Below are 25,391 nucleotides of genomic sequence, written 5' to 3' on the forward strand. Positions count from 1 at the left end.
GAAAGAAAGAAAGAACGCTTTTTTCTATAAACACTTTTAATTGAGAAAAAATAATATCTTATCGTGTTTAATCGTTCAATGGGCGCGTGGGGTGTTTTTTACATCTCAGGTTTCTGAAAGATTTTTAGGCTTTTAAATTAATTTCAATGTAAAATCGAGTTTTCCCAGAAAAATATTAAATAAAAAAATTTAGTTTGTTAACATATTTTGAAAAATTTACTACAATAAACTATATTGAACATAAAAGTCAATAATAATTAGTTTATTATTTGTATGAAAAATAATGTTGCGTGTAATTTATATCCCAAGCACCTTTTTACGTTTTAAATTTTAACATGACTTTTGAGAAATTAATCCTTTTAGGATTTTTACTTTGTCATGAAATATTTGCTTTATCATAAAATATATAATTAAGTATAAGTTTACCGAGGTAAACTCGTCTTTCACATATTGACAACTCAAGCTTTCCTTCGTGTAACAAGTATAGATGTACGTGTAATTCGGTCGTTATTGATGAAATATAACCACGATAACTATCGCACTCATTTGTACGAAAGCAAAAGAACATTTATCCATGACATAGTCGTTAGGACGCCAAGTCTGGTCCGAACATCAAGTGCGATGGATAAAGCTCGATCAACGTCGCGACATAGTTTTACAAAGGAATAACTAAAAGTTTTGCGCATTTTAGGAAAAATATACTTTTTTTCCACAGGAAAACCTACCGCTTGCTGTATAAAATACATTTATTTTCAGAACTAATTAACTGTTTTATATTGTTGTTGAAATAAAAAATTTCTTTCGTTCTTTCTTTCTTTCTTTCAACTGATATTAATACTTAGCTTTGCCAACGAGCGTAGCTGGCAAAACAATTGTTTGCGCAATTTCTACGATTAACTTTTGAAATTGCAATATTTATTATGCACATTAGCTAATGCAAATTTTCACGTCAAAGGCGCATAATGTTTAGAGTAAAGCTAGCTTTATTTGCACACAAGTATAATTTTCCGTACAATGATCCGTACTTAATTAAACTTTTGCTTGCTGAAAAGTAATTTAAATCAATAAATTAGTAAATATGCAAACAGGGGTGTAATATAATATAAAATTAGAAAATAAATAATTTAATAGAAACCATTTTGAGGGTCGTATCTAACTTATAAAAATTAATTAATTTAATTTAGGTAAAGAATTAAATGTACAATAATAAAATATTTTTTATTAAAAAATGTAAGGTTGAAAAATAATATAAAGACGTGTAGCAGCTAGCCATAGCATATAGTAGATTTTGCATTTTGGGTATCAGAGTCTGCGTTAAATCTTGGAAAGTGCCAGATACGCGGGTGCATTCCTGCGCGTAATATAAAACATCTGTTGAATTTGAAAAGTGTCCCATCGTACGTGACGCAAGCGTCTCCTGGCTTTTATCCTGAAAAATAGCTATCATAAATCGGCGAGCGTGCTGATACCCGCTCCAGATCGGCGCCGACACTCGCGTATTTTCCCATCAGCTGACACTTGTGTCCAAGTAGAAAGACTGAGCGAGGGTGGGTGGACGAAGGAAAGGGGTGCAAGAATGCTTACGGTGCGCACGCACCGCTGAATGAACGCGCTTTTGAGGCTTTCGGTTTCAGTATCGCCGACGAGGTTCTTCGGTACGGTACATCGGTTTGATTCACCCGATGAATCATGTCAATTGACGAATAATCATTCGCGGTAGACGTCCGCGAACGACTCTGATAATGTGACAATAATGTCGACTATCGACATCGCGTGCAAATAAATGACAGATACCCATTGGAAGGAGACAATCAAGATTTGATCGACAGTACACACGGATATGTACTGTCAAGTTCTCGAGAACGCGAGTGATAAACTTTGTCATTTACAGTGATAATATTCTCGAAAGAGAATCGTAAAAAAAGAAAAGAAATATTGTGCGAAATATTCTAAAGTGCGCGCGTGCGATAAATGTACGACGTGCATACATTAAGTCACAATTCAGTAACATTTTTTCTTCGTAGCATCGATGAATATCAACGTAACATAAACGTAACTGAAAGAAATAAGATTACCTACGTACTGTTGCTTGAAAGATATATATATAGAATTAAAATGTGAAGCAAACTAATTTGCAACATCTGCGTAAAGATAAAATATATCTTTACAAATTTAATTAATATTGCATAGATTCCCGAGCGCTTACCGAGATAACCGCGAATTTCCGTAACAAAGTAATCACAAATACAATCTTTTCGCGTTTATTCTGATTTTCAAGACAATCTTATTAAGTCGATGGACAATAAACGCGCCGAAGTTTAAGTGCTAATAAAATGAGAGATGAAAAATATTTCGAGTTTCGCATTGGAAACTTATTCATACCACTGTACTGATTAAATAACGAGCCGTAAGAATTTCCAATCAAGTGCCGCGAATACAGAACAATTACGTGCACGTTTTTCCAATCTATGAGCGAACAATCAGGTTAAACCCTTATAATGATAGTTACTCGCCAGTTCACGGTACGCCACGTCGCAGGAAATCGGTAACAGCTCATAAAATCGATTAAACGTACCGTTTGGAGGAAACGAAATCGATCGAAGCTTTGGAATTGTCTGGGCAATAACTTTTACGAATATGAATGGCCCAAATTTGCAACACTTGTATAATTGCACCGCATCGGTTCTGGATTACAATGTCACGTTGTTGTTAAGACTGAATCTCAGCGAGATTCGTTATTTCATCGAAGAAACCTTGAACAAGTCGACCAGGCGTGATATTCTTCGCCAGGCGCTTTTCGACTGCATTCTTATTAATCAAGAACGGCCATTCGATTTGCCATGGTGGCAAAAGCTCTTCTGGTCTCTCATATTTGCAGTGATTCTGCTCGTCGCAACTAGTGGCAATATCATCGTTATGTGGATCGTACTTGGTAAGGAGATTGATTTTTTTTAACCAGATATAGCATGCACGCAAAAAGTTTCTGCTTCGCTTGCGAAAAATTTTCGCAAATAAACTTTTCATTAATTTTTGATAAAAGTAAATGTTTACGTATATTAATAATTCTATATATTTTGTATATTTATTGCCTTGATTATTACCTTGATTAAATTTTTATTCGTTTCTTTTTTTCTTTGTGCAAGCTACTTACGCTATTGTCATTTGTTGTCTATCAATCCATATCACGGCGAGCATATTCAATCATGAGACAATTTGTTTTTACTTGAATAAATAAAAGTATACAATAACTTTTTACGAGCTGTGCGTAAGTATTAAATGTATGTGTTTTTTTCTTCTTTTTCTTTTTCTTTTTTATATACACAATTTTATTAACAAACTATGTGACAAATAATTGTGTGCGAACAAATAATACACATTAAATGTTACAGCTTCCTGCCTGATTAAGTTGAATTAATTTTACATTATACATTATTTAACACATGTGTACGTATGTATTTTATTTGTCTATATGCGCGCATAACTATACGTTACGGTATGCCTTTAAATGCAATTAAAATTTTATAAAAATTTAAATTTATATAAAACATTTTTTATAAAGCGGTTAGAATAATACCAATTTTAGTTGAAAAAAAATTTTTTTCTTCAATTTTTTTATCTCTTTTACAAGCGCCTATATATTTCATCTTGTGAATTAATTACTCTCGTCAGCTACGTATTTTCCTATTGAATCAATATTAAATTTTATGATATAAAATAAATTTATTAAAAGCAAATATTTAATACTAATAAATTTTAATTCAAAGTCCATTAAATATTTAAATACACATGTTAGATTTATAACCGTGATATATCATTGATTTCAAACCTATCATTGTACCCTTTATCTTTACGTCTATGCACACATGAATATGTATACCTACAACGCCAAACCTATTTTTAAATTAGTTTTATACAGATCGTACAGATAAAAAAAAAAAAAATTTTGTACGTGTTTATATTTTATAATACTTAATAATAATATTGTATTGTACAACTATAAATTTACGTAGTTTCTAAAATCTTAAAAATAATAAATATACATTCTCTATATAATATACTATATCCTACAAGTAAATGTGAGTTTTATCGGCAGATCTTTGATAAATATTCGACACGTTATTCCCCATGTAATATAAATTATTAATCACATAAGTACATACTACTTTAAGACACTCGTAAATTTAATATGCATTGAATTTCCCGGCACGTACTTTATTAAAACCGTTTACAACCTCCATACAATTAAAATTCGCTCTCTTTCTCTCTCTCTCGCGTTTTCTTTCTTTTATTCTCTTTAAAACTGGTATTCTATTATAATAGGTGCTTATCAGCATTACCATTTACTCGTATATCTACTCGCTCAACGCTAGAATAAACCAAACCATTACGTCAACGCTGGTATTTTTTTTTTTTTTTTTTTTTTTTTTTTTTACTTGTTTCCGCAACCTTTAGAAATTGCCACGAATCCGTAGAGCTAACTATGCGTTTATGCGCGCAGCATTTTATATCACAATAAAATTAAAGCTTACAATAACGAGAATATAAAATCTTGAATGAGGCATACACCGTTATGCGGGACATTGTATTATTTACAAAAGATTTATTGTTATCGAGATCTCGGCGTTTTTAAAATAATTTTTACACGCTAGTTTATAACGCGTTTCGCCAGTGTTCGTATTTTTGGTTGATAGAAAATACATATTATTTAGGAATATCTCAGATACGCACAGTGTAAAACGGACACCACCAATTTAGGTGCATTTGGGATTCACTCCACTCTAATAGATATATTACCGTACTTTATGAGTCGAGTACTAAAGATTGCGCAAACTTAATTAATACAATTTAATATTTTTCCATTACCTTTTCACGCAATAACCGAGAATAAGAAAGAAACTTATTAGTTATACTTTTTCTCGAGCCATATATTCCCCTAATAAAGTTGTGAAGTTGATTGATGCCGAGCAAGAAAACTTGGTGTTATAAACCGATCTTTCTCGCTAAGCGTTAAAAAAAATTTATTATTTGTTATAACTTAAATGTGTACCTACGTACGATGCATAAAGTGATCAAATGTAATTATTTACAGAGATATTTGAAAACAAAATTATTAAAAACTATATATGTACATATGGATATATGTGTATACTCAAAAAGCTTATAAAATTCCACGTGTTACAATTTTATTGCTTCTCACTTTATTTAAATATTTTAATTAATTACTATATATATTGCATTGATAAGATTAAAAAAATTAATTTTAACATTATTACAGAAAAAATTGAAACAAAATTGCATCAAAAAAAAAAAAATTAAAAAAAAGAAACGTAAAAAATATGAACACGTATTTAAATTGTTAAAAGTGTTAATCATTTGTGCAACATACAAATAAATGTTTTATATTCTATATTATCCGATAATTCCTGTCTTTGCCCATAAATTGTCTGTAAATGACATTTATCTCTAAATCAGATAACATATTAGAACAGGAGTTTGCGATCAAATCGCTGAAAATTTGAAACTTTTGTCTATTACGATGGTAATATTATATAAAAGTTTTACTTTCATGTTCCACTTATTTCGATAACGTCACTTATCTACGCTTTACAAAGTACGTTTCTTATTGACAAAAATTTAATAAAATTAATCATGCTTGAATATATTGCTACGTCGTACCAAAGTCGATACCACTTTGTCTTCTTTTGTGCACATACTAAAGCCCATATGTCCTCAAAACAAAAAGTGGAAAAAGTATATTTACGAACGGGAATTTATCAGTCAAAGAAACTGCGATGTTTTACGCATCATTTCCGATGCTCTTCGACATCCCAGTGGAATTTGTGATAAAAGTTTTTCCGTGCGAGACTGTCTACGAGCACAGCTCAGAATGTTCCTATCGATTAGAGGTAGGAGAACTTGGATAGCTCGGATTAGGAGTCTTGACCGGCACGGCCCAAACGTAAAATTTCGCAGAAATTTAGCTTTATAACGAGCATCCGTATTTCTCGGGCATTTCGGCCTTACTGCTTGTCCGCATCGACAAGGAAGGATTTATAATAGCGAGGTTGTTACGATAAGCAATGGCTGAGAATATGGCTGAGAGGGGTTGTCGCGAAGCGAAAGAGAAGATTTAAGTGGCGTTACAGGTTGCAAAGATCCATCTCTGAAAAACACACGTTCACGAAATGCTAAAATTCTGTCTCTAAAGCAAAACCATATTATATTAATATAAAAAACATTGAAATAAAATTTGCCGAATTCTTGGTATTTGTACGGTAATACGCAAAAATCATTGTTTTGTGATGTTAAATTAGGTATATGTGAGCTTTAATCGAAGACATGTGAGCCACTTAAAAAAAAAAAAAAATATATATATATTTATAATATGGGGCACATAATTCTTTTTCAAATGCATTTCATCTCTTTCGAACGGCACGAATTTTATGTGAACCGTGTTTTCTTTCCGATAGAATTTCGTAGTAGCGTCACATTACTTATCATATTTCAAACGTACGCTATATTAAAGTGTGCATGTTATTATCAAAATAATTATAATTGAAAAGATAAAGGAACATATCGGCTTCAAATATGATTTTCTACACAATTGTCCCTGCACGGAGCACTTCTAATTACCTAATGTACGTTTAATGTTAGGATTAATTTAACAGCTCGCATTATGCATATACGCGTCGTATGTAATGCAATTACGTACAAGTGAATTCGTCGAATGCATTTGATGATCTGTTGTACCTATATAGGAACGAGTTTTCAAAATATAACTCGAAATGGTGATATAATCAGTATTACTCTAACAGTTTACCCAATTTTTCTCATTAATTATATTTACTTTTAAATAAAAATATTTAATTTGCTTATTTCAAAGTTAACCCAATTAACTTTTATTAATTTACATCTACGTAAGTTTAATATATAACTCTTTATGCATTAAAAAATCTCAAACTCTCGTACCAATGCGGGGATTAAATAGTGTAGGTAGGTATGTATGTCAGATTAAGTCTGCTTACGAGATATATCTGATGTAATTGATACAATACAAATGCCATTGTTGAGAGATTTCACGGAGAGTTTTGTTCAGAAATTTACATCCGCTATATCAAGTTACATCCAACTCGATTTCCCGCTCAATTTGATACAAGTAAGGCGATCATTGAAATAGAAGTGCTCTTGAATAGAATATATGTATAGAATGCAAATCTCTTGGGCATTTGGCTACGCCTTGATAAGAAACTAGCACATTATTCTGCTGGGGTTCCGGCCAAAATTGTTTTTCCTTTATAATTCTTATACGTCACAATGTACACCATATGTGTATGTACATATCGCATGATGCGTTCAATTATTAACAAATTTGTTTAACCGCTTGCATGTCTCAGAGAACTTAATGAGATAGTTACAGAAGATTTGTATCTTTGTAAGATATGTTTGGTGAGTGACATTAGAATATGTTTGCGATAGGCAGTTAGAATTAGCATAATATCTCGCAGTTGGACTGCATTTGGACACAACTAACTAAACCATTATTGTAATAATGATTACAATAACGAAAACGATGTAGAAAACGATAGATAGCAAATCGTTCTTACGTTTATTCATTCATTTATTTATTTATTTATTACTAATACTTGAATAATAATTAATTAAATTAAAACGTTTGAATAATACCTATTCGTTGGTGCCTTTTTTTTTCTTTCTTTTAACAAAAAGTACTTTCAAATTGTATTGTATATTGCATGTGTTGTTACGTTTGACGTATAATACACTTAAAAATGCAAAATCTCAGTTTTGTCATAATAATGATATTATTATTTTAATAACACTAAATGATATTTTGTATGCACATCTAAAATGTGTCTTTATCTGCGTGTAATTACGGCATTAAACAAGTCGTTTACACGTCCAAGTGATTAACAAATTTGCTTTACAAATTTTATCGAGTTTTAATGATTAAGCACTGGATTGGCGGTCAACATTAGCCTTCAACACCTTTTCTCCACATTTGATTTTGTACAGTTAATCAATTTGCCAATTGAACGATTAACACATTGTAATATATTTATATTTATGTCAAGTTTAAAAAGTTTGTAAATTGTAGGGATAAAATAAAATTGAAATTTCCATATAGGTATACGTATACATATAATAAAAGCGGAAAAGGCGCTTAATTAAACCACTTAGGATCCTTTAACTGTGCACCACTTAAAGCATAAAAAAAAAAAAAAAAAAAAAAAAAAATTGAATTACCACAGTTTACTTTAAACTTCAGCATTCAGCATCGTTATACTTTCAAAGCGCGAAATGGTAAACATATTTAAACTTTCCAGAGGCAAAAAATGGAGAAAAGCACTCAACTGATAAAAAGTAGCTAACCCAGTTTTGGCACAATAAAGAACAACATGTGGTTGATGTATTACGTAATATGGGAACTACAGTGCCGGTATGCTATGATATTTTTGATACTCATAAAGCATTTTAAAGCACTTCCATAAGCCACACATGATTTCCCCGTATAAAATGCAATTTTATTTCAATATGTCGGTAAATTAAAATTAAAAATATAGTAATAACTTATTAAAAAACGACAAACAATTTGAACAATAAACAATTTGAAAGGTATTTCAATTAATTAAACGTAACATTAATAAAATTAAAAATAAAATAAAATTTGTATTAAATTTTTAGAAAGTCAATCAAATAATTATTTGATAAATTTTCAGCAATTATTATTAATCCGTAAATCGCAATATTACAAATTTCTACTGCGAGGTTTCCGCCTCCGCACGAATTGGGTTGCAATCCGCTTACGTCTGTTATGCACAAATGGTCGATTTCCATTGTCCGTTAATAGGATAAATTGAGACATCTATATCTCGAAAAGTTATCACTTATGTAATAAAATATATTTTATAAAATCTTGTATATTTTTCAGCAAATCGATAATAAATGCACATTTGTGCGGTTCTTAAAAGTAAAAACACTTGGCAAACTCACGTAGAAAAATAAATAATTATTGAAAGGTATTCTTTTTTGGAGTTTAGAGTTTGATTAACTCTTTAAACTCGCCACATACCACAACTTGATAAGTTTTTAGCGCGTTAATGTTCTTCGTAAAAGATTGGTTTACCCAGAAACACGTAATGTAATCTATTTTACATTAGTTGTTTCCTTCTTCTTAACAAATATTTAGTGTGCCTGCCTTCTTATATGACTTATCAATATTTATGCGCTGTGAGGTATCGTTAGCGAATACCCCAAGCATAATAACAATAATTTTTTCTCAACTGCAAAGCACTATTTAGATTCTAAGTAAAAAAAACATAAATGCCGTTGCTAGACGTTAGTTGCCGTAACATTAAAAATCATTATTTTTTTACACGTAATCCCACGTAAAGCGCGTATAAACTTACAGGGTGACTTTTAACGCATTGCAATAATGTATGGTAATATAATATTTAACGTAATATGCTAAATTGTAATAAAACGAAACTAATTCAAAAGCATTAAAGCTTTCCACGAAATGTTGATAAAACAAAATTGCACCAACTAAAAGCAAGATGTTTAAGACAATAAATTATAATTACGTTCAAAGGAATATACATATAAGTATTATTCTTGAAAAAATATGTCTTGCTTAAAATAACATTCAGATTTTTATAGACAATTTAATAGTTTTCAGTCTTTCTTCGCGACATGGTAACGTTTTCAAGAAAAATACTAGAGAGAAGGAAAAGAAGATCATGTGCAGATTTTATTTTTGAAAAGTACCCACCTACGGGCGGATTTCTTGCAACGATAAATGTTTCAAATCGTACTGGCGAAGATGTGCCGGAACGTGCGCAGAAAAATTTACCGTCAGTCATGGCTACACAAATACACCGACGACAAAAGTCGCAATGAGGGCGTTCAGCGGAAAAAACTGCTCTGCAACTATTGTAAAAATTACAAATCTGATTGGCGTGTACTCCTAAATTTGGCCAAAATTAAGAGCATACGCCAATCAAATTTAGGTATATAATTTTAAACAACAGCTGCAAAACAGCTTTTTCCGCTGAACGCGGTTAATAACGTGGTAGTTCCGCGGAAAGTTTTACGATTTATAAGTGGCGGAATAAAGCGAGAAAAGTTCGAAATGGACATTCAAACATTTTCATTAATGCTCAAAGGTGTCGTAAAGATATTAACATGACTTTTATAGGTGACTTCTTTTTTTTTTGTTTTAGCTCACCGACGAATGCGCACCGTAACTAATTACTTCTTGGTAAATCTTTCTGTTGCGGATCTTATGATGTCGTTGCTCAACTGCACTTTCAACTTTATCTTCCTCCTCAACTCTAATTGGCCCTTCGGTATGGTGTATTGCACCATCAACAACTTTGTAGCACACGTGACAGTCGCTTCTAGCGTTTTTACTCTCGTCGTAATTTCATTTGACAGGTAAGTTTTCATTAGAAACTTCTTTACACATATTTCACTATTTTTCTCACTGTTTTCTTTCGCAAAATGTTATACTTTGTGTCAGCTATCCGACAATATTATAATTTAAGCAAATTATAAATACTACAAAAGATATTAAATATGAATTATTACTCGTTTATTGTGATATCTAAATTTTGAAACAAAACAATTTAATTAACAAATATGTTTAAAATTCCCTTTTTTAATAAAAAGTATTTGTTATAGCTTATTGAAAAAAATAAAAATAATATATTGCGTGCCTAAATAATAATGCCACGTTATAAAAAGTAATAATAATTTATACATTATTTTAAGAAACAAAAGTAAATCAAACAAAATTTTATATTTATACTCTTTGTATTTTTAATTAAAAAAAAATTTAGTAAACGTTATATGTTAATTTATAAACGCAATTAGTAATAGACGTAAAAACTGCAAATGTGCACATCTGTACGTTAAGTATTATTCAATTATATTATTATTATTATTATTATTATTATTTATGTATAAGCAAGAAATTTTTTTTTCTTTTTTTTAATTACAATTTTTCACAACAGACGCAATTTAGTTTCCATTTTCTTCACCGATTTATTTTATATAGGATAGAACAATCGTTTTCTCGTTGGCATACGTGGGTTTACGCGGCTAATCCTGAAATACGTCGAGAAAATGGAGACATACGAACATACTCGGTTCCATAGATTCTTTTTAACGGTGACACGTAAAGGAAAAGCTACTATTGCGTCGATATCGCCATATGTAAGCCGTAAAGGAATCGCTTACAGAACGTTGCCATTTGACTTTAGCGTCATTCATATGGAATCGATATCAAGTACAATCTCTGGTAGAGATAATCGAATGGTATTGAATCGTACCATTTCACACGTTTGTTCAAGAAGCGAGTAGGGTGTCGTACCTGCACTATACTACAATTCCAATATAGTATAAATTGATTTTTCTTTTTGTTTATATTTCATATTCTCCTCTTTAACGTATGTATTGTACATATACCGTTTTACTTTTATTACTCTTCAAGTGTATGAGTTTCTCCATTGCCTATTTTTTAAATCAATTTCTTTTATTTTTAAATTGTTTTTCAAATCTAAAACATTTGGTTAACTCTATATTTTTCGTTTCCGGGTGCCTGGTTTCACGTGGTTATTTCTATCTATTCTGCACATTAAATCAAATCTATATTATTAATAATTTTTCAAAATAAATTAAAGTTAATTTATATCACTTTATTTATTATTAGAAATTTAATTTTTAATTTTTATTAAAATGTATGTATTACATGTATGTGTATGCGAGTGTAATAGGGGTACTTTTGATTAATGATTTATAGCTGTGCGCGATAATAAAAAAGAATTTTAAAGTTTCATACTTAAATTATTTTACGGTAAATTAACTCTGCGCGCTGGAAATTGAGGTTGAAGTTGTACGGAACTTCAGGAATAGAAATGGGTAAGAGGGTGAATATAATGAACACTAATTGATGTAGGAGGATCAGGATCGGCTTTGAAGTGAATGTTATCGGAGGAATTACGGTAATTAACGATCATTCAAATTGTCCAATAAATGAGTAAATATACCGTAATTGAATTACCTTAATTGTTTGTAAGACAGGAACTGTCATTTGACTTTTTGGATTTTTAATTTAACCCGATGTTTTTTTATGCTCAACATAAATATAAAGAAATACTGCACACTTAAAATTCCTGACGCGATTAAAAGAAACGAAACAATGACTTAAATTATATCAATTTTCTTACGCAGGCTCAATAATTTAATCAACAATTCACTTTGTTTGATTTAAGGTTGTTTGCACTTGGCATAAAATAAACTTTATACTAATCATCGAATTAAAATTAAGTTTTAGATTAGTTACTTTTAGTTAGTTTAGCGCACCTTTCCGCTATGTTTTTATTAGCAAAATTATAACAAACATTAAATAAAAAAAAGTTATTACTTAAATCTTGTGTACATTTTGAAAATATCTATATTAGGTACATCGGAATAATGTGAAATATTGAAACATTAAACTCACAACTGTAATAATTGAGTTTATCAGTGTACCAAATTTTCATCGACAAATGTCCAATTCGATTGACGATCCATCAATTAATAACGACTCATTAAAGATAAAGGTAATTTAAACGATCAATCAACGTTGACAGTCAAATCCAATTTTGCCAATGGTTTCATCGATAAATCCGTAGAGTGTATCGAATTTTCAGTTAGCATTTTAAAAGTATTCAATTACCAACTTGCATTTCAATATTTGTCACATATTTATCGAAACTACAAAATATTATCAAAAAATTATCGATTTTATAATTAATATCTCAAAAGTAATGTGCAATTTAATTTAATATAACACACAATAATTATATTTATATAAGAAAAAATTATGTTATATAGAGAATTTCGACCGTGAAAAGGCCAAAATGTAATTAAATACTAATTATCTTAAGTAACGTGGGATATTAAACAGGTTCTATCTATATAATGTTGCAATGCTTTTCACGTACTGATCGATGGAAGAGAAATCGAAGTTCGAACATTTCTAAGTAGTTATGCTTCTCACGTACATAGGTACGTAGGGTTGTACGTTGTACATTCGCGGGGTTGAACTGACAACCCACCGGAAATTAGATTTGCTGCCCATTAAACATTCATTAGACCCTACTTCGCAGCTTTTATCTCCTCGTGCCTGGACAACGTATCACACCTGCGTATCCTGATATACTTGGGTGCTCCATAAGTACGAGACGCGACGCGACAAAGTTAATTATATCTACATATAACTTCTAATGTAAAAAATTATATTAATATTAATTATTGCAAATTAAACAAGCGATAGACAGTTCTCAGATGTTCTTTCTTTTATTCCTACTTTTGTCCGGAATACTTTTAATATTTCGCTGCTAGTTAATATTATTCGACATTTCTTCTCACGTTTAATTCTCAGAGTATTTTCTTGCGATGCAATGTTCCTCTTCGTAATGCAGTGTAGTAATTTACAATTAGTAGTTGTACTACTTGAGATAAAAATAATAGAAATTAACCTTTTCTCGTGCCATTTCTTTTTATTTCTAACGTTGAAATGTTTTCAACTTAAAAAACACAAGTGTAGGATGGCTGACACAAACAAATTTTTACTATTGGTAAACATATTAAATTTAAAAAATTTAACTAGAGATTATTTATATTAATACTTAATTTTGTATGTTTCTTTGTAATAGCTTTTAATAAAATTTAAAAGATTAACAGACATTAGTTATAACGTGAGAAGATTAGTGTAGATACATCAAGTTATCTTTAAAGTTGAAATTTAGAGGAATATACGCTGGTAACCAATTATTTTCAAAGTGAGTTTAAAATTATAATTCTTACCATTAGGGGAAGAACACTTTGTATCAATGCAACACAAAATACCGTTGTAGTTGTGATAGTTTTATTAAAATACTTCGCGATGATAGGTTTATACATGCCAAAACTTCTGAAAAAAACAACGCAGTACGGTTGTTTAGTGTTTCCTACATGACAAGTGCATTTATTTGCATTTCAAGAAAAGATCAAAATTGCTGAGGGAGAGAGAGAATACATTTTAAAATTTATTTCGAATTATTAACGAAAACTGGTAGTTAGCAACTAATCAGTTATTGGAATAATTATCTCTTTTTCTCTCTTATTCCTCTTTCGATCCTCTATTAAATTAATTAAGAAAAATCTTTTAATATCTCAGTTCTCTTTATCTAAAGCAAATGAGCATTTAAATATATTATTAAAAATTTAATAAAGATTGAAATTTTACAAAGCGTTTTATGTTAAAAAAAATTTTTATATAATCATAATTTTATTGCTTAATTCAATTATTTTTTTACGACAGCTTTAATCATTTATCTAATGAAAACATTAAAAGAGAAAAACATTACGATATAAAGGTTGACTAGTAAAAAGTGCGAGTTGCTCGAATTGTATAGACTACTTTGTTCTCAAATACGCATGCAACAGCGTTTCTTATTAGAAATTTAGATCCAATTTTCAACATCTCCGTAACTTAATCTAGAAGAAGAAAGACACTCTCGATCCTTTGATTATATCCAGGACGATATAGAAACTTGTGCGAGATATTCTATTGTGGATTTGTACGTAGAAATGTAGCCTCCCCCGATCCCGGAAGAACATAAAGTACAAAAGTAATTGTAAAGTTCAGTTTCCTCGTGGAAACCTGCTCAACAGTTTATTGCATGGCAAATGAACAGGATCCGTGTTTCAAACGTAGAATATTTATTGTCTTATTGAATTTGATGGTAACTAAACGAAATTATTATACATATATGAATATGTATATAAAACATATAATTGAGTTTATTAATTTCTATCACGAACAATTTCTATAGATGATATCTTGCATATAATTTTTTTAAATTGTTATTATTATTATTTTAATTTACATATTTGATGAACAGCATGTTATACAGAAATGTCAATGTAAACCCATATTTTAATAACAGCACTATTAGAAACTTTAGACGACATTGACCAAAGATTTTAATTAAAAAATCATGTATTTTTCGACTATCTATTTTACATAAATTTTTTTTCTTTTTAGATTAATTTAATGTATCATATATTTAGTTTTTGTTTTTTTTTTTTTTTAAATTTTTATAAATATAAAAAGCAAATAATTTTTTATTTAAAACTTTTCACTTTTCCTTATAAAAAAAAGTACTTTAAATAAAATCCAACTACAACAGATGTTATGGTTAATGTCACGAAATAATTTATTGATTCGAACGGTAAAGGTTAATCAATTATTACATTCTGTTCGATGGGTAAACTTGCTAAACTGTTATTATTACATGCCTACGTATGAAAGTCATGAGAGCAATAATGCTAATGTCGAAACAATTAAGAGACGAATTTGTAATCCGGTTAATATCTGCGTGAAACGTACGTTAATTTCTAGACCATATTACTTGATTCTGTTTGCATGACATCTGTAATTAGCTTCAACATCACGATAACGTTATAATAAAATAATAATATTTAAAACCACATTAAAGTTATTACACGTTTATTAAACATAAAAGAAATTCTATCGAATAAGATATTGGCGATATAGGAGGATTAGCTGCTATAAATCTCAATAATTTGTACGAATCTCTCGAGGAATATTAAATAGTATCATTATGTCGTTTGTTTCAGATATATGGCCATTATGTATCCTCTTAAACACCATATGTCTCGCAAGAGGACTGTGATTACTCTAATTTTAATCTGGGGCATTTCATCTGCACTGGCAACCCCGTGTCTGTTATATTCCACAACAACATTGCGCAGGTAATTATAGTAATGGTTAAACAAATCACTTAGCAAGCTTTCGTTAAAGTTTGTTAGGGTATATTAAAGTTAAACGTATTTAATATAAACTTTCATATATTATTGTATTTACTTTATTTTAAAATATTTTCGAAAAGTAAGTTACCATGCGAATAAAACAAGTAGCAAAAGCTTCTTTTCGTATGTATCTTTATTTTGCGAGAAAACTTGTAATTTAAAATTCATCAATTTGCAATATGCAACTGTGTACCTAATATTATATTTACTTTTATTTCATTTATTTATTTTATATTTTTGTTGCGGAATAGACAAGGAAAATGTTTTTAATATGTTTTACTTAAAAGAGTCTTCGTTTTATATGGCATAAAAGCTGCTGCTGAATACATTATAGTTGGAACGTGCTTTGGCTTATAATCCCTTTATCAAGTAACGACTCAATTACAGTGCCTTAGTTCCATAGCTTGTACCTACCTACCCGCATATATGTCATCCACCTCAATAGCCATAAAGCGCCTAGCAGATTTACACGATTTTATCTTTGTAGATTATTTCATATCAGTTTACACATCATGCGCTTCCATACATTCACACATTTTCCTATCACGTTTATCAAACAAAATCATCAGACATAATGATCGATATTACAGAATTAATTATATAACAATAATTAATAATTAATTATTGCATATAAAATATAACGGGTAAAATTTTAACACGTCTTTAACTTCTTACTTATCTTTTCTGTCTGACTCATTGTTACTATCTAATCACGTTTTACTTTCTATTTTTAATGTCGTCCTACATTAGACTCTTTCAATTTTAATTAACATTTTTATTTTGTAAAACACTTTCTCTCGCTCTCTCTCTTTCTTCCATACTCTATTGCATCTTATTTTGCTGTTGCTATCCAAGTTTTCTTTTATTTAAAATTGCAAATTGCCAAGTACACTCTTTCTATCTTCGGGTTTAATGCTAAAAGAACTTTTTCCCAATATCCCTACAAAAACGTTACGAAAAATAAAGCTTTCAATTGTTAATGATTAATATTTCAAGAATACGGAGAGTACATACAATATACATATACATATATACATGATTGATAGACATAAAAGCTTAGCCTTTTTGACAATATTTGTTTCCGTTCCCTATATTGGTTTCAATATTCTCCAAGAAATTGACGTATAATCAATTGCAGATATTCTAACGGAACAACCAGGACCTCCTGTTATTTATTGTGGCCTGACGGTGGCTATTTACGTAGTAAAGCTGAGTACTGGTGAGTAATAAGCTCTTTGCTGAGTTTCTTTTATGCAAAATTTTACGGATCTCAGGGTAATGGAGTTAAAAAATATGTAAAGCTGCGTACAGAACCGGGATTGTTCAGTTAATAGGAAAGGCGCGCACGTGAAATCGCGTGCAGAAAGAAATTTCTGTAAAAACACCCTGTACACTTTTTTTTTTTAATCTATTACAAACGATTACACCCATTACAAATGCGAAAAAGATTGAGATCACGATTAAATTAAAAGCCTGTTTTTGTTTCTTCAAATAAATAGCACTTGAAGATATCGAACAAATAAAATAACGTCGATTTCTTTCCGAAACAATGTAAAACCAACTTATACGTGTTATATTATATTGCTTGATAAAAATAGAAAAGTGAAAAACGCGAAGCTAATATTGGATGTGAAAAGTCAATATTAAATACAGCTTCCGTTTTCTATATGAATAATAAACAAGACGAAATCAATTCAGAAGCCAAACAAAATTTTAAATTCTTTTTTTTTTCTTCTTTGAATTTTTCTATTGAAGAGAAGTTTGAGGCAAAAAATATTATATGAAAATTAAATTATTTTTTCAAAGTTAGAGAGAGAGAGAGAGAGAGAGAGCATGTGATTGCTATAAAATCAAACTAATATACTTTGTTGTTATAGTTTAGATTTGATCACTTGCGCATTTTTGAGTACACATAATCATTAGCTGCGTAATTTTAATTTTGATTGAATCTGGGAGCATATGACAATCGATTTTTGCAGCAGCTACCAAGATACCGACTTCTTCTGTTAAATGCATTAATTTAAAAAATTAAGTAAACCATATCAACTTTTTCAACATCTAAATTGCAAGCCATAAGATAAGACCCTGAAAAACATCTCTAACTGAATATCTCTATAAATCTTACAATTGGTCATTTGTAACATTTTGTTACGTGGGTGAAACTTGAGATATTTATCCGAGGTATTCGTTTGTCGAATAGTCGAGAAACTTGCTGTCGTTAGCAGCAGTAGATTCTCTCCTTGCGAAGAAGAACATCGAGCAGTACCAAAGTTTACATAGAATACCTTTGTTCGTACATATCTTCGTGGCAACTCTAAGTTAAGCTTATTTAGCAACGGATATAACAATATCACTGGATCTGATAGCATGCAATAGGATAATTTAAAACACGCAAACTCGGCAGGCAGAGACGTACAATTCTGTGTACACGAAAATGGAAATCAAGTTTTGCGATTCCATCACAAATTCTAAGTAATCTCGCGGAATGGTCCTCTTATGTGCAATTTAACTTATCCAACGATTTTGATCGCCACATTCACTCTTGGGAGCCAAAATTGAATCTTCAATCAAAAGTACGTGGTGAAATGAAATCGATATTGAGTCAAAACACAGAACACAGTTCTTGTGCTTCAAAATTTAACGCGTTATAAAAGAAATCATACCTCGAATATTATATCGAGTATCAATTTCAGTTTATAACTGATGAATACGTCTTGATATTCGTTATATGTCTAATTTAATAAAAACTTGGTGTAGTAAATCTTGTCATATCTCCCAGCATATCCCCCTTATGGTTTTACATAAATTACTTATTCAACAGCTACAATCTCTTATTCCTCACTGTAACGTATCTGGTTCCCATGTCAGTAATGGCTGTCTGTTACACGTGCATGGGACGAAAGTTGTGGGGCTCGAAATCAATTGGTGAACTCACGCATTATCAGAAAGAATCGATGAAATCTAAACGCAAGGTACGTTGTCGAATTATTATTAATTTTTACACTGCTTCGATGTAAATCATATGTAAAATATATTGAACAAGAGGAACAACTTGGGTAGAAAACTTGATTCGCATACATTTAATATGTATATGGTTCCTAAAACTGTAAGAAATCAATGGTTGCGTTTAGGAAATACAACTAATTATTGAACGTTTAATGATTCTGTAATATAATCGAATCTTTCTTGATTCTTCTTAGGATCTAAGTGTTGAAACCAATTGTAATACAAAATCATTGAGCGCTCAATAATTAATTATGTTTTTTAAAAAATATACGAAAATTTCTCAAAGTACATGTAGTACCTACATACTCTCGCATGTTATTGCATTCTCGAAAAGTTTGCGAATTTTTAAAATTGACGGAAATATGAAAAAAATTTTATCAATTATAACCGTAAATGAAAACGCGAGAAAATTTTACGTTTAAATCTCCAGAGAAAATTAAGTGGATCTTTGCACTTTAATTATTTGGAAATCTCAAAATATGCTTTTGTAAAGCAGGCTATCGTAGGATTATGGTTATAAAATATTAGTTGACAATTTTACTTGGAATATATTTATATGTAAAACAGACATTTTAATGATTATCTAATATTATATTATAATAATATTTCAAAAGATACATTCAATAATACTTCTAAGTTACTCACTTACATGTTTCATATTAGATATCACATTTTGGACTAGCTCTTTCGTAGTATCAATTTAACAACTACTTCCCTCCCCGAATATAACATAAACACAAAGTATTAACTTTAAAATAATAGATTGCTATTAAGTATTACAAACAGAGCTTTATACTGCTAGATAATAAAGCGTGATACACGTTGTAATTAAATTTTGAAAATGGATATCAACTAATTTGTATTAATGAAAATTTTTACATCTTTTACATCATTTTTATAAAAGTGCAAAAAACTTACTATATATCGGTAAAAATTTTATATTAGACCTCTTTTGTAATATATGTACAATTATCCAAACGTTTTATACAACATGATTCATGTTCAGAAATTTAAAATCATTAAATTAAAAAAAAAAAAAAAAAACAGATAAATTTTTTATTGTAGATTTGGCTAAACTTTATTTTAATATCTCTTCTTTTAACTTGTTGCAGGTGGTAAAGATGTTTATTATTGTAGTGACAATATTTGCGGTATGTTGGTTACCGTATCAAGGATTTTTTATTTTCGTATATCATCACCGTCATTTTGCAGAAAGTAGTTATGTGCAACACGTATATTTAAGCTTTTACTGGCTTGCAATGTCCAACTCTATGGTGAATCCGATTATATATTACTGGATGAACAACAGGTATTGCATTATTTTTTTAATTAAATATTAAAAAGTTGTACTTTATAGAAAAATAGAATTGTTATTTAAGAAAAGATCAAACAGAAATTCTTTTTCTAGACTTTATCACTTTTTAATAATATTCTTTATAAAATCTATTTTAAACAATACGTGATTGGTGAAATTTTAATTTTACTATATAATTTTATAATTTTATATTTATATGTTTTAATTTTCCAAATTTTTTATAAGCAAGTCGTGAGCGACTATGACAGATAAAGTGCAATACATGTATATTTAAAACGAGATTAACAGCATGGCACGCGACAAAAAGTTTACGTTTCATCAGTTTTTGCGCCGAGATTGAACCGATTGGGTCTGACGGTGAGAGACTTATGCATTAATAAAAAAAAAAAAAAATCTGTCTAGTCACTGTCCAGCGCGAACCGTGTTTCTAAAGAGGTATCTGAACGTTTTTCGCCGCGTACTTATTTACTGTTGTGTGCTAACCTTATGCAAAGCTCGTTCGACTGGTGAATTCGCCGGATAAACTGATTTTCTTTGCGTCCGTCGTCCGCGTGTCCTCCACCTTGCGAACTTGGATCGCGAAGACTGCCGGCCGATGAAAACACACGCACGTACCAACACTACCGCGGGGTTCTCGACTGGTGAATTCGCCGGACAAACTGATTTTCTTTGCGTCCGTCGTCCGCGTGTCCTCCACCTTGCGAACTTGGATCGCGAAGACTGCCGGCCGATGAAAACACACGCACGTACCAACACTACCGCGGGGCTGTCGACTGTCGAATTCGCCGTGCAAACCGCTTCTTACCGCCCGCCGCCCGCGCCTCCTCCATCTTGCGAACTTGGAGCGAGAAATTTGCCGGCCAGATGTCAACACACGCACGCACTAAACTACCGCGATAGTCGTCGAACCCGGCGACCAGCGAATTCGGCAGTCGAGCGTGCGTAGGGTACGCAAGTACGCAACGAAAAACGTTTAGGTATCTAGATTTTCTAGTTCGTTATTAGCTAGTTAATAATGGCTCAGTGCTGGACAGGCACGAGATGAACCACGACGTGGCTAGCTAATTAATAGCTAGAGTAACAGTGGGAATAAATTTTCACTCGGGTTAATTCTTAATTTAGTTTATTAATTTTAGAAATAATATCTATTGATATCGTGTTTAATAGATTTATTTCGACGGTGAGAAAAGAAATTTTTATAACCTGTACATATAAATATAAATGCATATAGGATATACTTAAAAATATCTTTATATCTTGTATCACAGAAGCAAATTGATTAAATGCGAGACCTAACATCTATTACGAATGCACAATAATATTATGCACAATATTTGCATACGACGTCATTGTATACTCAAGAACCACTGCAGTTGTCGTAATGCAGACTGGAGCTATACATGGACTTAATTATCATTTTATTAAAATCATATTAATGCAATCGCATAATAATCACAAATGAACGCTGACGCTGGCATAATAAAATATCATCGTTTAGTGTAATAAAATGTATTAATTGAATATCTTCTGACATTTTACGGCATGGTTGATTATTAAATAGGGAAAATTGCATACTAAATTCACGAATGTTGAAAATAACGGTAATGTATTACTAATATTAGTACCTATAATATTTCTTTTCCATTCTTTCTTTTTTCTTTGCTCTAATAAGAACAACAAATTTAATAACGTTATGTGTAGAATTGGATAGGATTATCTTCGAGACACACCCGCGCGCAGATGCACACGTCTTTTTTTTTTTTCAGTTACGTGATGATTGTAGTAACAATTATTTAATAAAAATGTTGTATAAAAAAATTAGGAAAAGCAACGAGAATAGACTTTTACAAAATATAGAGTTATTTTTACAACATCTTACATTTTTATAGCATGTCTATGTAGATTTAAGGAATATCTGTGTATTGTCAAAATGAATATAAAATTTTGTCGTATCTCTCTAAGGAGTCTAAGGGTATTATGAACGAGCCGTCAAGATCTTGGTCAGTAAATCGAATGAGAAAACAGGTCGTTTACCAGGATTATGTTTGTGACAACCAGTATATTTTATGTACCGGTGTTTGTGTCGTATCAATAATTCAAATCGAACAAAAAACTTCGTTCTAACAATTTCTTCTAATAAGAAAAAAGAGAAAAAACACAGCTTTAAGAAACGAAATAACAAATAGAAATAAATTTAATAAATAAAGGCGAAATAGAAGATGCAGAATATATTTTAAACTTTTAATTTTTGTCTAAAACTGATTATATTTAATATCAAAATATAATGTATTCCTAATAATTTTTTGTGAATTATAACATTTGTTATATATATATATATTTTTTTTTTTTTAATTAAAGAAATAATTAAAAATAATTATTTTATATATAATAATCATTTAAATAATAATTAATTAAATAAATAATTAAATAAAGCAAGTTATTTTAATAGTGTAAAAATTTAACATGTTCAACAAAAAAAAAAAAAAAAACCGTCGAGAAGTATGTAATTATCGATCTGCCAAAAATAATAGATCTAAAGAATGATAAAGAAGGTTGTGCTATAGATAGTTTTCTTACATATACATATACGACCTCATTTGAAAGTTTTAATTCATTCTAGTTTTAGACAAAATTATATAGAGGTATTATTATCCAATTTAAATTCAAACTACTAATCTTGTCTGCAATCATTTTTTTCCAATTTGATTTGAATTTTACTTGTGTGTGAGCACGCGATCCGTTATTGTCTTACATTAACATTTTTTAAATAAATTGTAATTTAGCTAATTAGGTAAGCGGAGTGTTATTTTCCAACGCATTTATGTATCATAAAACGTATTAACTGTTACAGATTTCGAGTTTACTTCGAGCTGGTAATCTGTAAATGTTGCTGCGTAATAGATCGAACGAACGTGCAAACCCATGAAGCACAAGAATTGGCGGGATTCCAACGTTCAGAACTCATACCGTGTAATTCGAGTAAGTACAATTCTTATTTTATAACAAATAGTAGTTCAGTAACGTTTTATTATATTTATCTTACACTTATGTATTACTTTTTGACGCACAAATGATTTCAATGGCTTGTTTTACGATTTGCAGATTTATTCGATTTAACAATTTAAATTGTTTCGAGTAAAATATTTAATTTAAAAAAATAATACGCACGTGTATTTTTATTTGTAAATATAATTTTTATTAAATTCTTTTCTATGTATTGTATAATTATGCTTATCACACAAACGAGTAAAATTAAATTTAAATAATAATACTTTACAATAACTGTAATTGATACAGTTTGCTCGATACGATTGTATTGTGTGTAACGAATTAAAAGAATCTACCACCAATTATTTTGCCATTAATTGTTAAATTATTTTAAGTAATGTAGCAACAATATCAATTTGTCTAATAGTATCTCATTTATACACAATATATAACAATTTGATTGATAGCATTTTGAGATTTTTTAAGATTGTTATCTTTATATTTGTGTTTTAAAGATCAGAAAGGATTCTTTAAAAAGCTTTTCAATTTAAAGTGAGTTTGAAGCAAAATGAATAAGCGCAAATCAGTTTGCACCTCAGTTTGTCATTTTCTATTTCAATTACTGTAATTTATGGCTCAGATTAGTCAAAGGAAATGCTATTGAAAAATTTATTCTTAGTCTTGCAAATATGTATACTGTATAAAAAAAAAAAAAAACTGCGTATAATACATGTGAATGATATTACAAGTATATGTTTCTTTATCATAAAGAGTAATTAACCCGTTCAAGCAATGTCCATAATTAAAATGTAAATTCAATTATTATAATAATTTATTTGTATGGTAAAAATTTTTTTTTTTTTTTTTTGTTACACGTTCTTCACATCGAATAAAAATAGATAAAAGTGGGAAACATTTGCTTTATTTCTAGGTCGTTTTAAATCCACTTCTGTCAGGTGGCGACAAAGCGTAGCCGAAAGCCAAGTACAGACTTTTCGAGTAAATGCCCGAACAATGTGTGAGGGACTTCATACTAAGGAAGACGCTGCTATAATCTAAATTTTAATTAAATATTAATTATACTAATTATAACAACAAGATAGGTAAAAATAAAATTACCATCTTCATAATTTACAACGATTTTTGTCACAAGCAATTATTAAACGATGTAGCATACGCATTTCCAACTGCACTAAATAATAATTAATGATTGTGCTAATAATAATAATAATAATAATAATAAACGTAACGTTCTATTTTCTCTTTTAAAAGAATATTATTTTCTTACTAGTAATGTAAATAAGACTGACAGAATTGTTAATAAAAAAAGTTCGATGTTATTTAATACTTGAACGTATTTAGTAATATAATTATACATGTACAGGGTGGTCCATAGATCTAGATAAGGCCATAGATCTTGAAAAAAAAATATTGGACACGTATTTTTTGCTTTTTCAATCTGATAAATCCGATGTGCATTTCTCGAGATATTTAGGTGGTCTTATATTTAAATGGATTATCCTGTATGCTTACACATGTCTTATATGCATAATAATATTTTACTTTAATGAAATTATTATATTATATTATATTACAACATAATATAACATATGTAACATATATCACTAATAAAAATTAGAGTTAAATTAATCTTTGTTTAAAAAATGCATGTATTTAACGAAGAAGAGCACAATTTTCGATCTATATGTATAACGCATCGAACGACATTTCCCATTTCCTTTCGATCGCTGAAAGCATGACGAAATTATCAAACCGAACGATCATCCGTGAGTGAAGAATGGCGTGTCTCTGATAGAAAATTATGGCATTCACATGTATGGCATTCATGAAATTGTAACGCTTATGCATCCTGGGAATACATACAGGCTAGGTGGAAGGAATTAATTTCTCGGTGACACACCTTCTCTGTTTGTCATATGCATAATGAATGAAAATGTCTCTCGCTCATATGATATATGCTACGAAATGCTACCGGGTTCGCATAAAAATCTTGAGGCTCACAATTTTTTTTTTTTTATTTAATCTATTTAACGATTACTTACACGAAACACGTGGAGAATGCTAGCTGGGTGAAGTTTATATCTTCTCAATATTGTAAATCAATTAATAAATATTCGCTGCTTCTCATTTACATTGAAACTCAGCTAATTCTCTGTTGCGATGTTACTCAGTTTTTGTTGCT

At 30.1% G+C, this 25,391-nt stretch overlaps 1 protein-coding gene across 1 annotated transcript; it reads left to right on the forward strand.

Moving 5' to 3' along the window:
• Positions 1-1,126: 1,126 nt before the first annotated feature.
• On the forward strand, positions 1,127-24,828 carry LOC139107670 (tachykinin-like peptides receptor 86C). The gene is made up of 8 exons (XM_070665457.1): positions 1,127-2,932; positions 10,239-10,452; positions 15,688-15,822; positions 17,018-17,098; positions 18,701-18,851; positions 19,998-20,194; positions 23,052-23,179; positions 24,120-24,828. Exons 1-8 carry the CDS (start codon positions 2,638-2,640, stop codon positions 24,245-24,247), a joined length of 1,329 nt encoding a protein of 442 aa, XP_070521558.1. The 5' UTR covers positions 1,127-2,637; the 3' UTR covers positions 24,248-24,828.
• The last annotated feature ends 563 nt before the right edge of the window (positions 24,829-25,391 follow it).

This window comes from Cardiocondyla obscurior, linkage group LG13 (genome assembly GCF_019399895.1).
Source record: "Cardiocondyla obscurior isolate alpha-2009 linkage group LG13, Cobs3.1, whole genome shotgun sequence".
NCBI classification, from domain to species: domain Eukaryota; kingdom Metazoa; phylum Arthropoda; class Insecta; order Hymenoptera; family Formicidae; genus Cardiocondyla; species Cardiocondyla obscurior.

What these genes read in the sequence shown, in the direction of transcription:
- LOC139107670 (XM_070665457.1), top strand. Translation starts at nt 2,638, where the DNA reads ATGAATGGCCCAAATTTGCAACACTTGTATAATTGCACCGCATCGGTT. An exon ending in CGATGAAATCTAAACGCAAG is followed by an intron (nt 18,852 to 19,997) that starts GTACGTTGTCGA and finishes AACTTGTTGCAG; the next exon opens with GTGGTAAAGATGTTTATTAT. An exon ending in TATTACTGGATGAACAACAG is followed by an intron (nt 20,195 to 23,051) that starts GTATTGCATTAT and finishes TAACTGTTACAG; the next exon opens with ATTTCGAGTTTACTTCGAGC.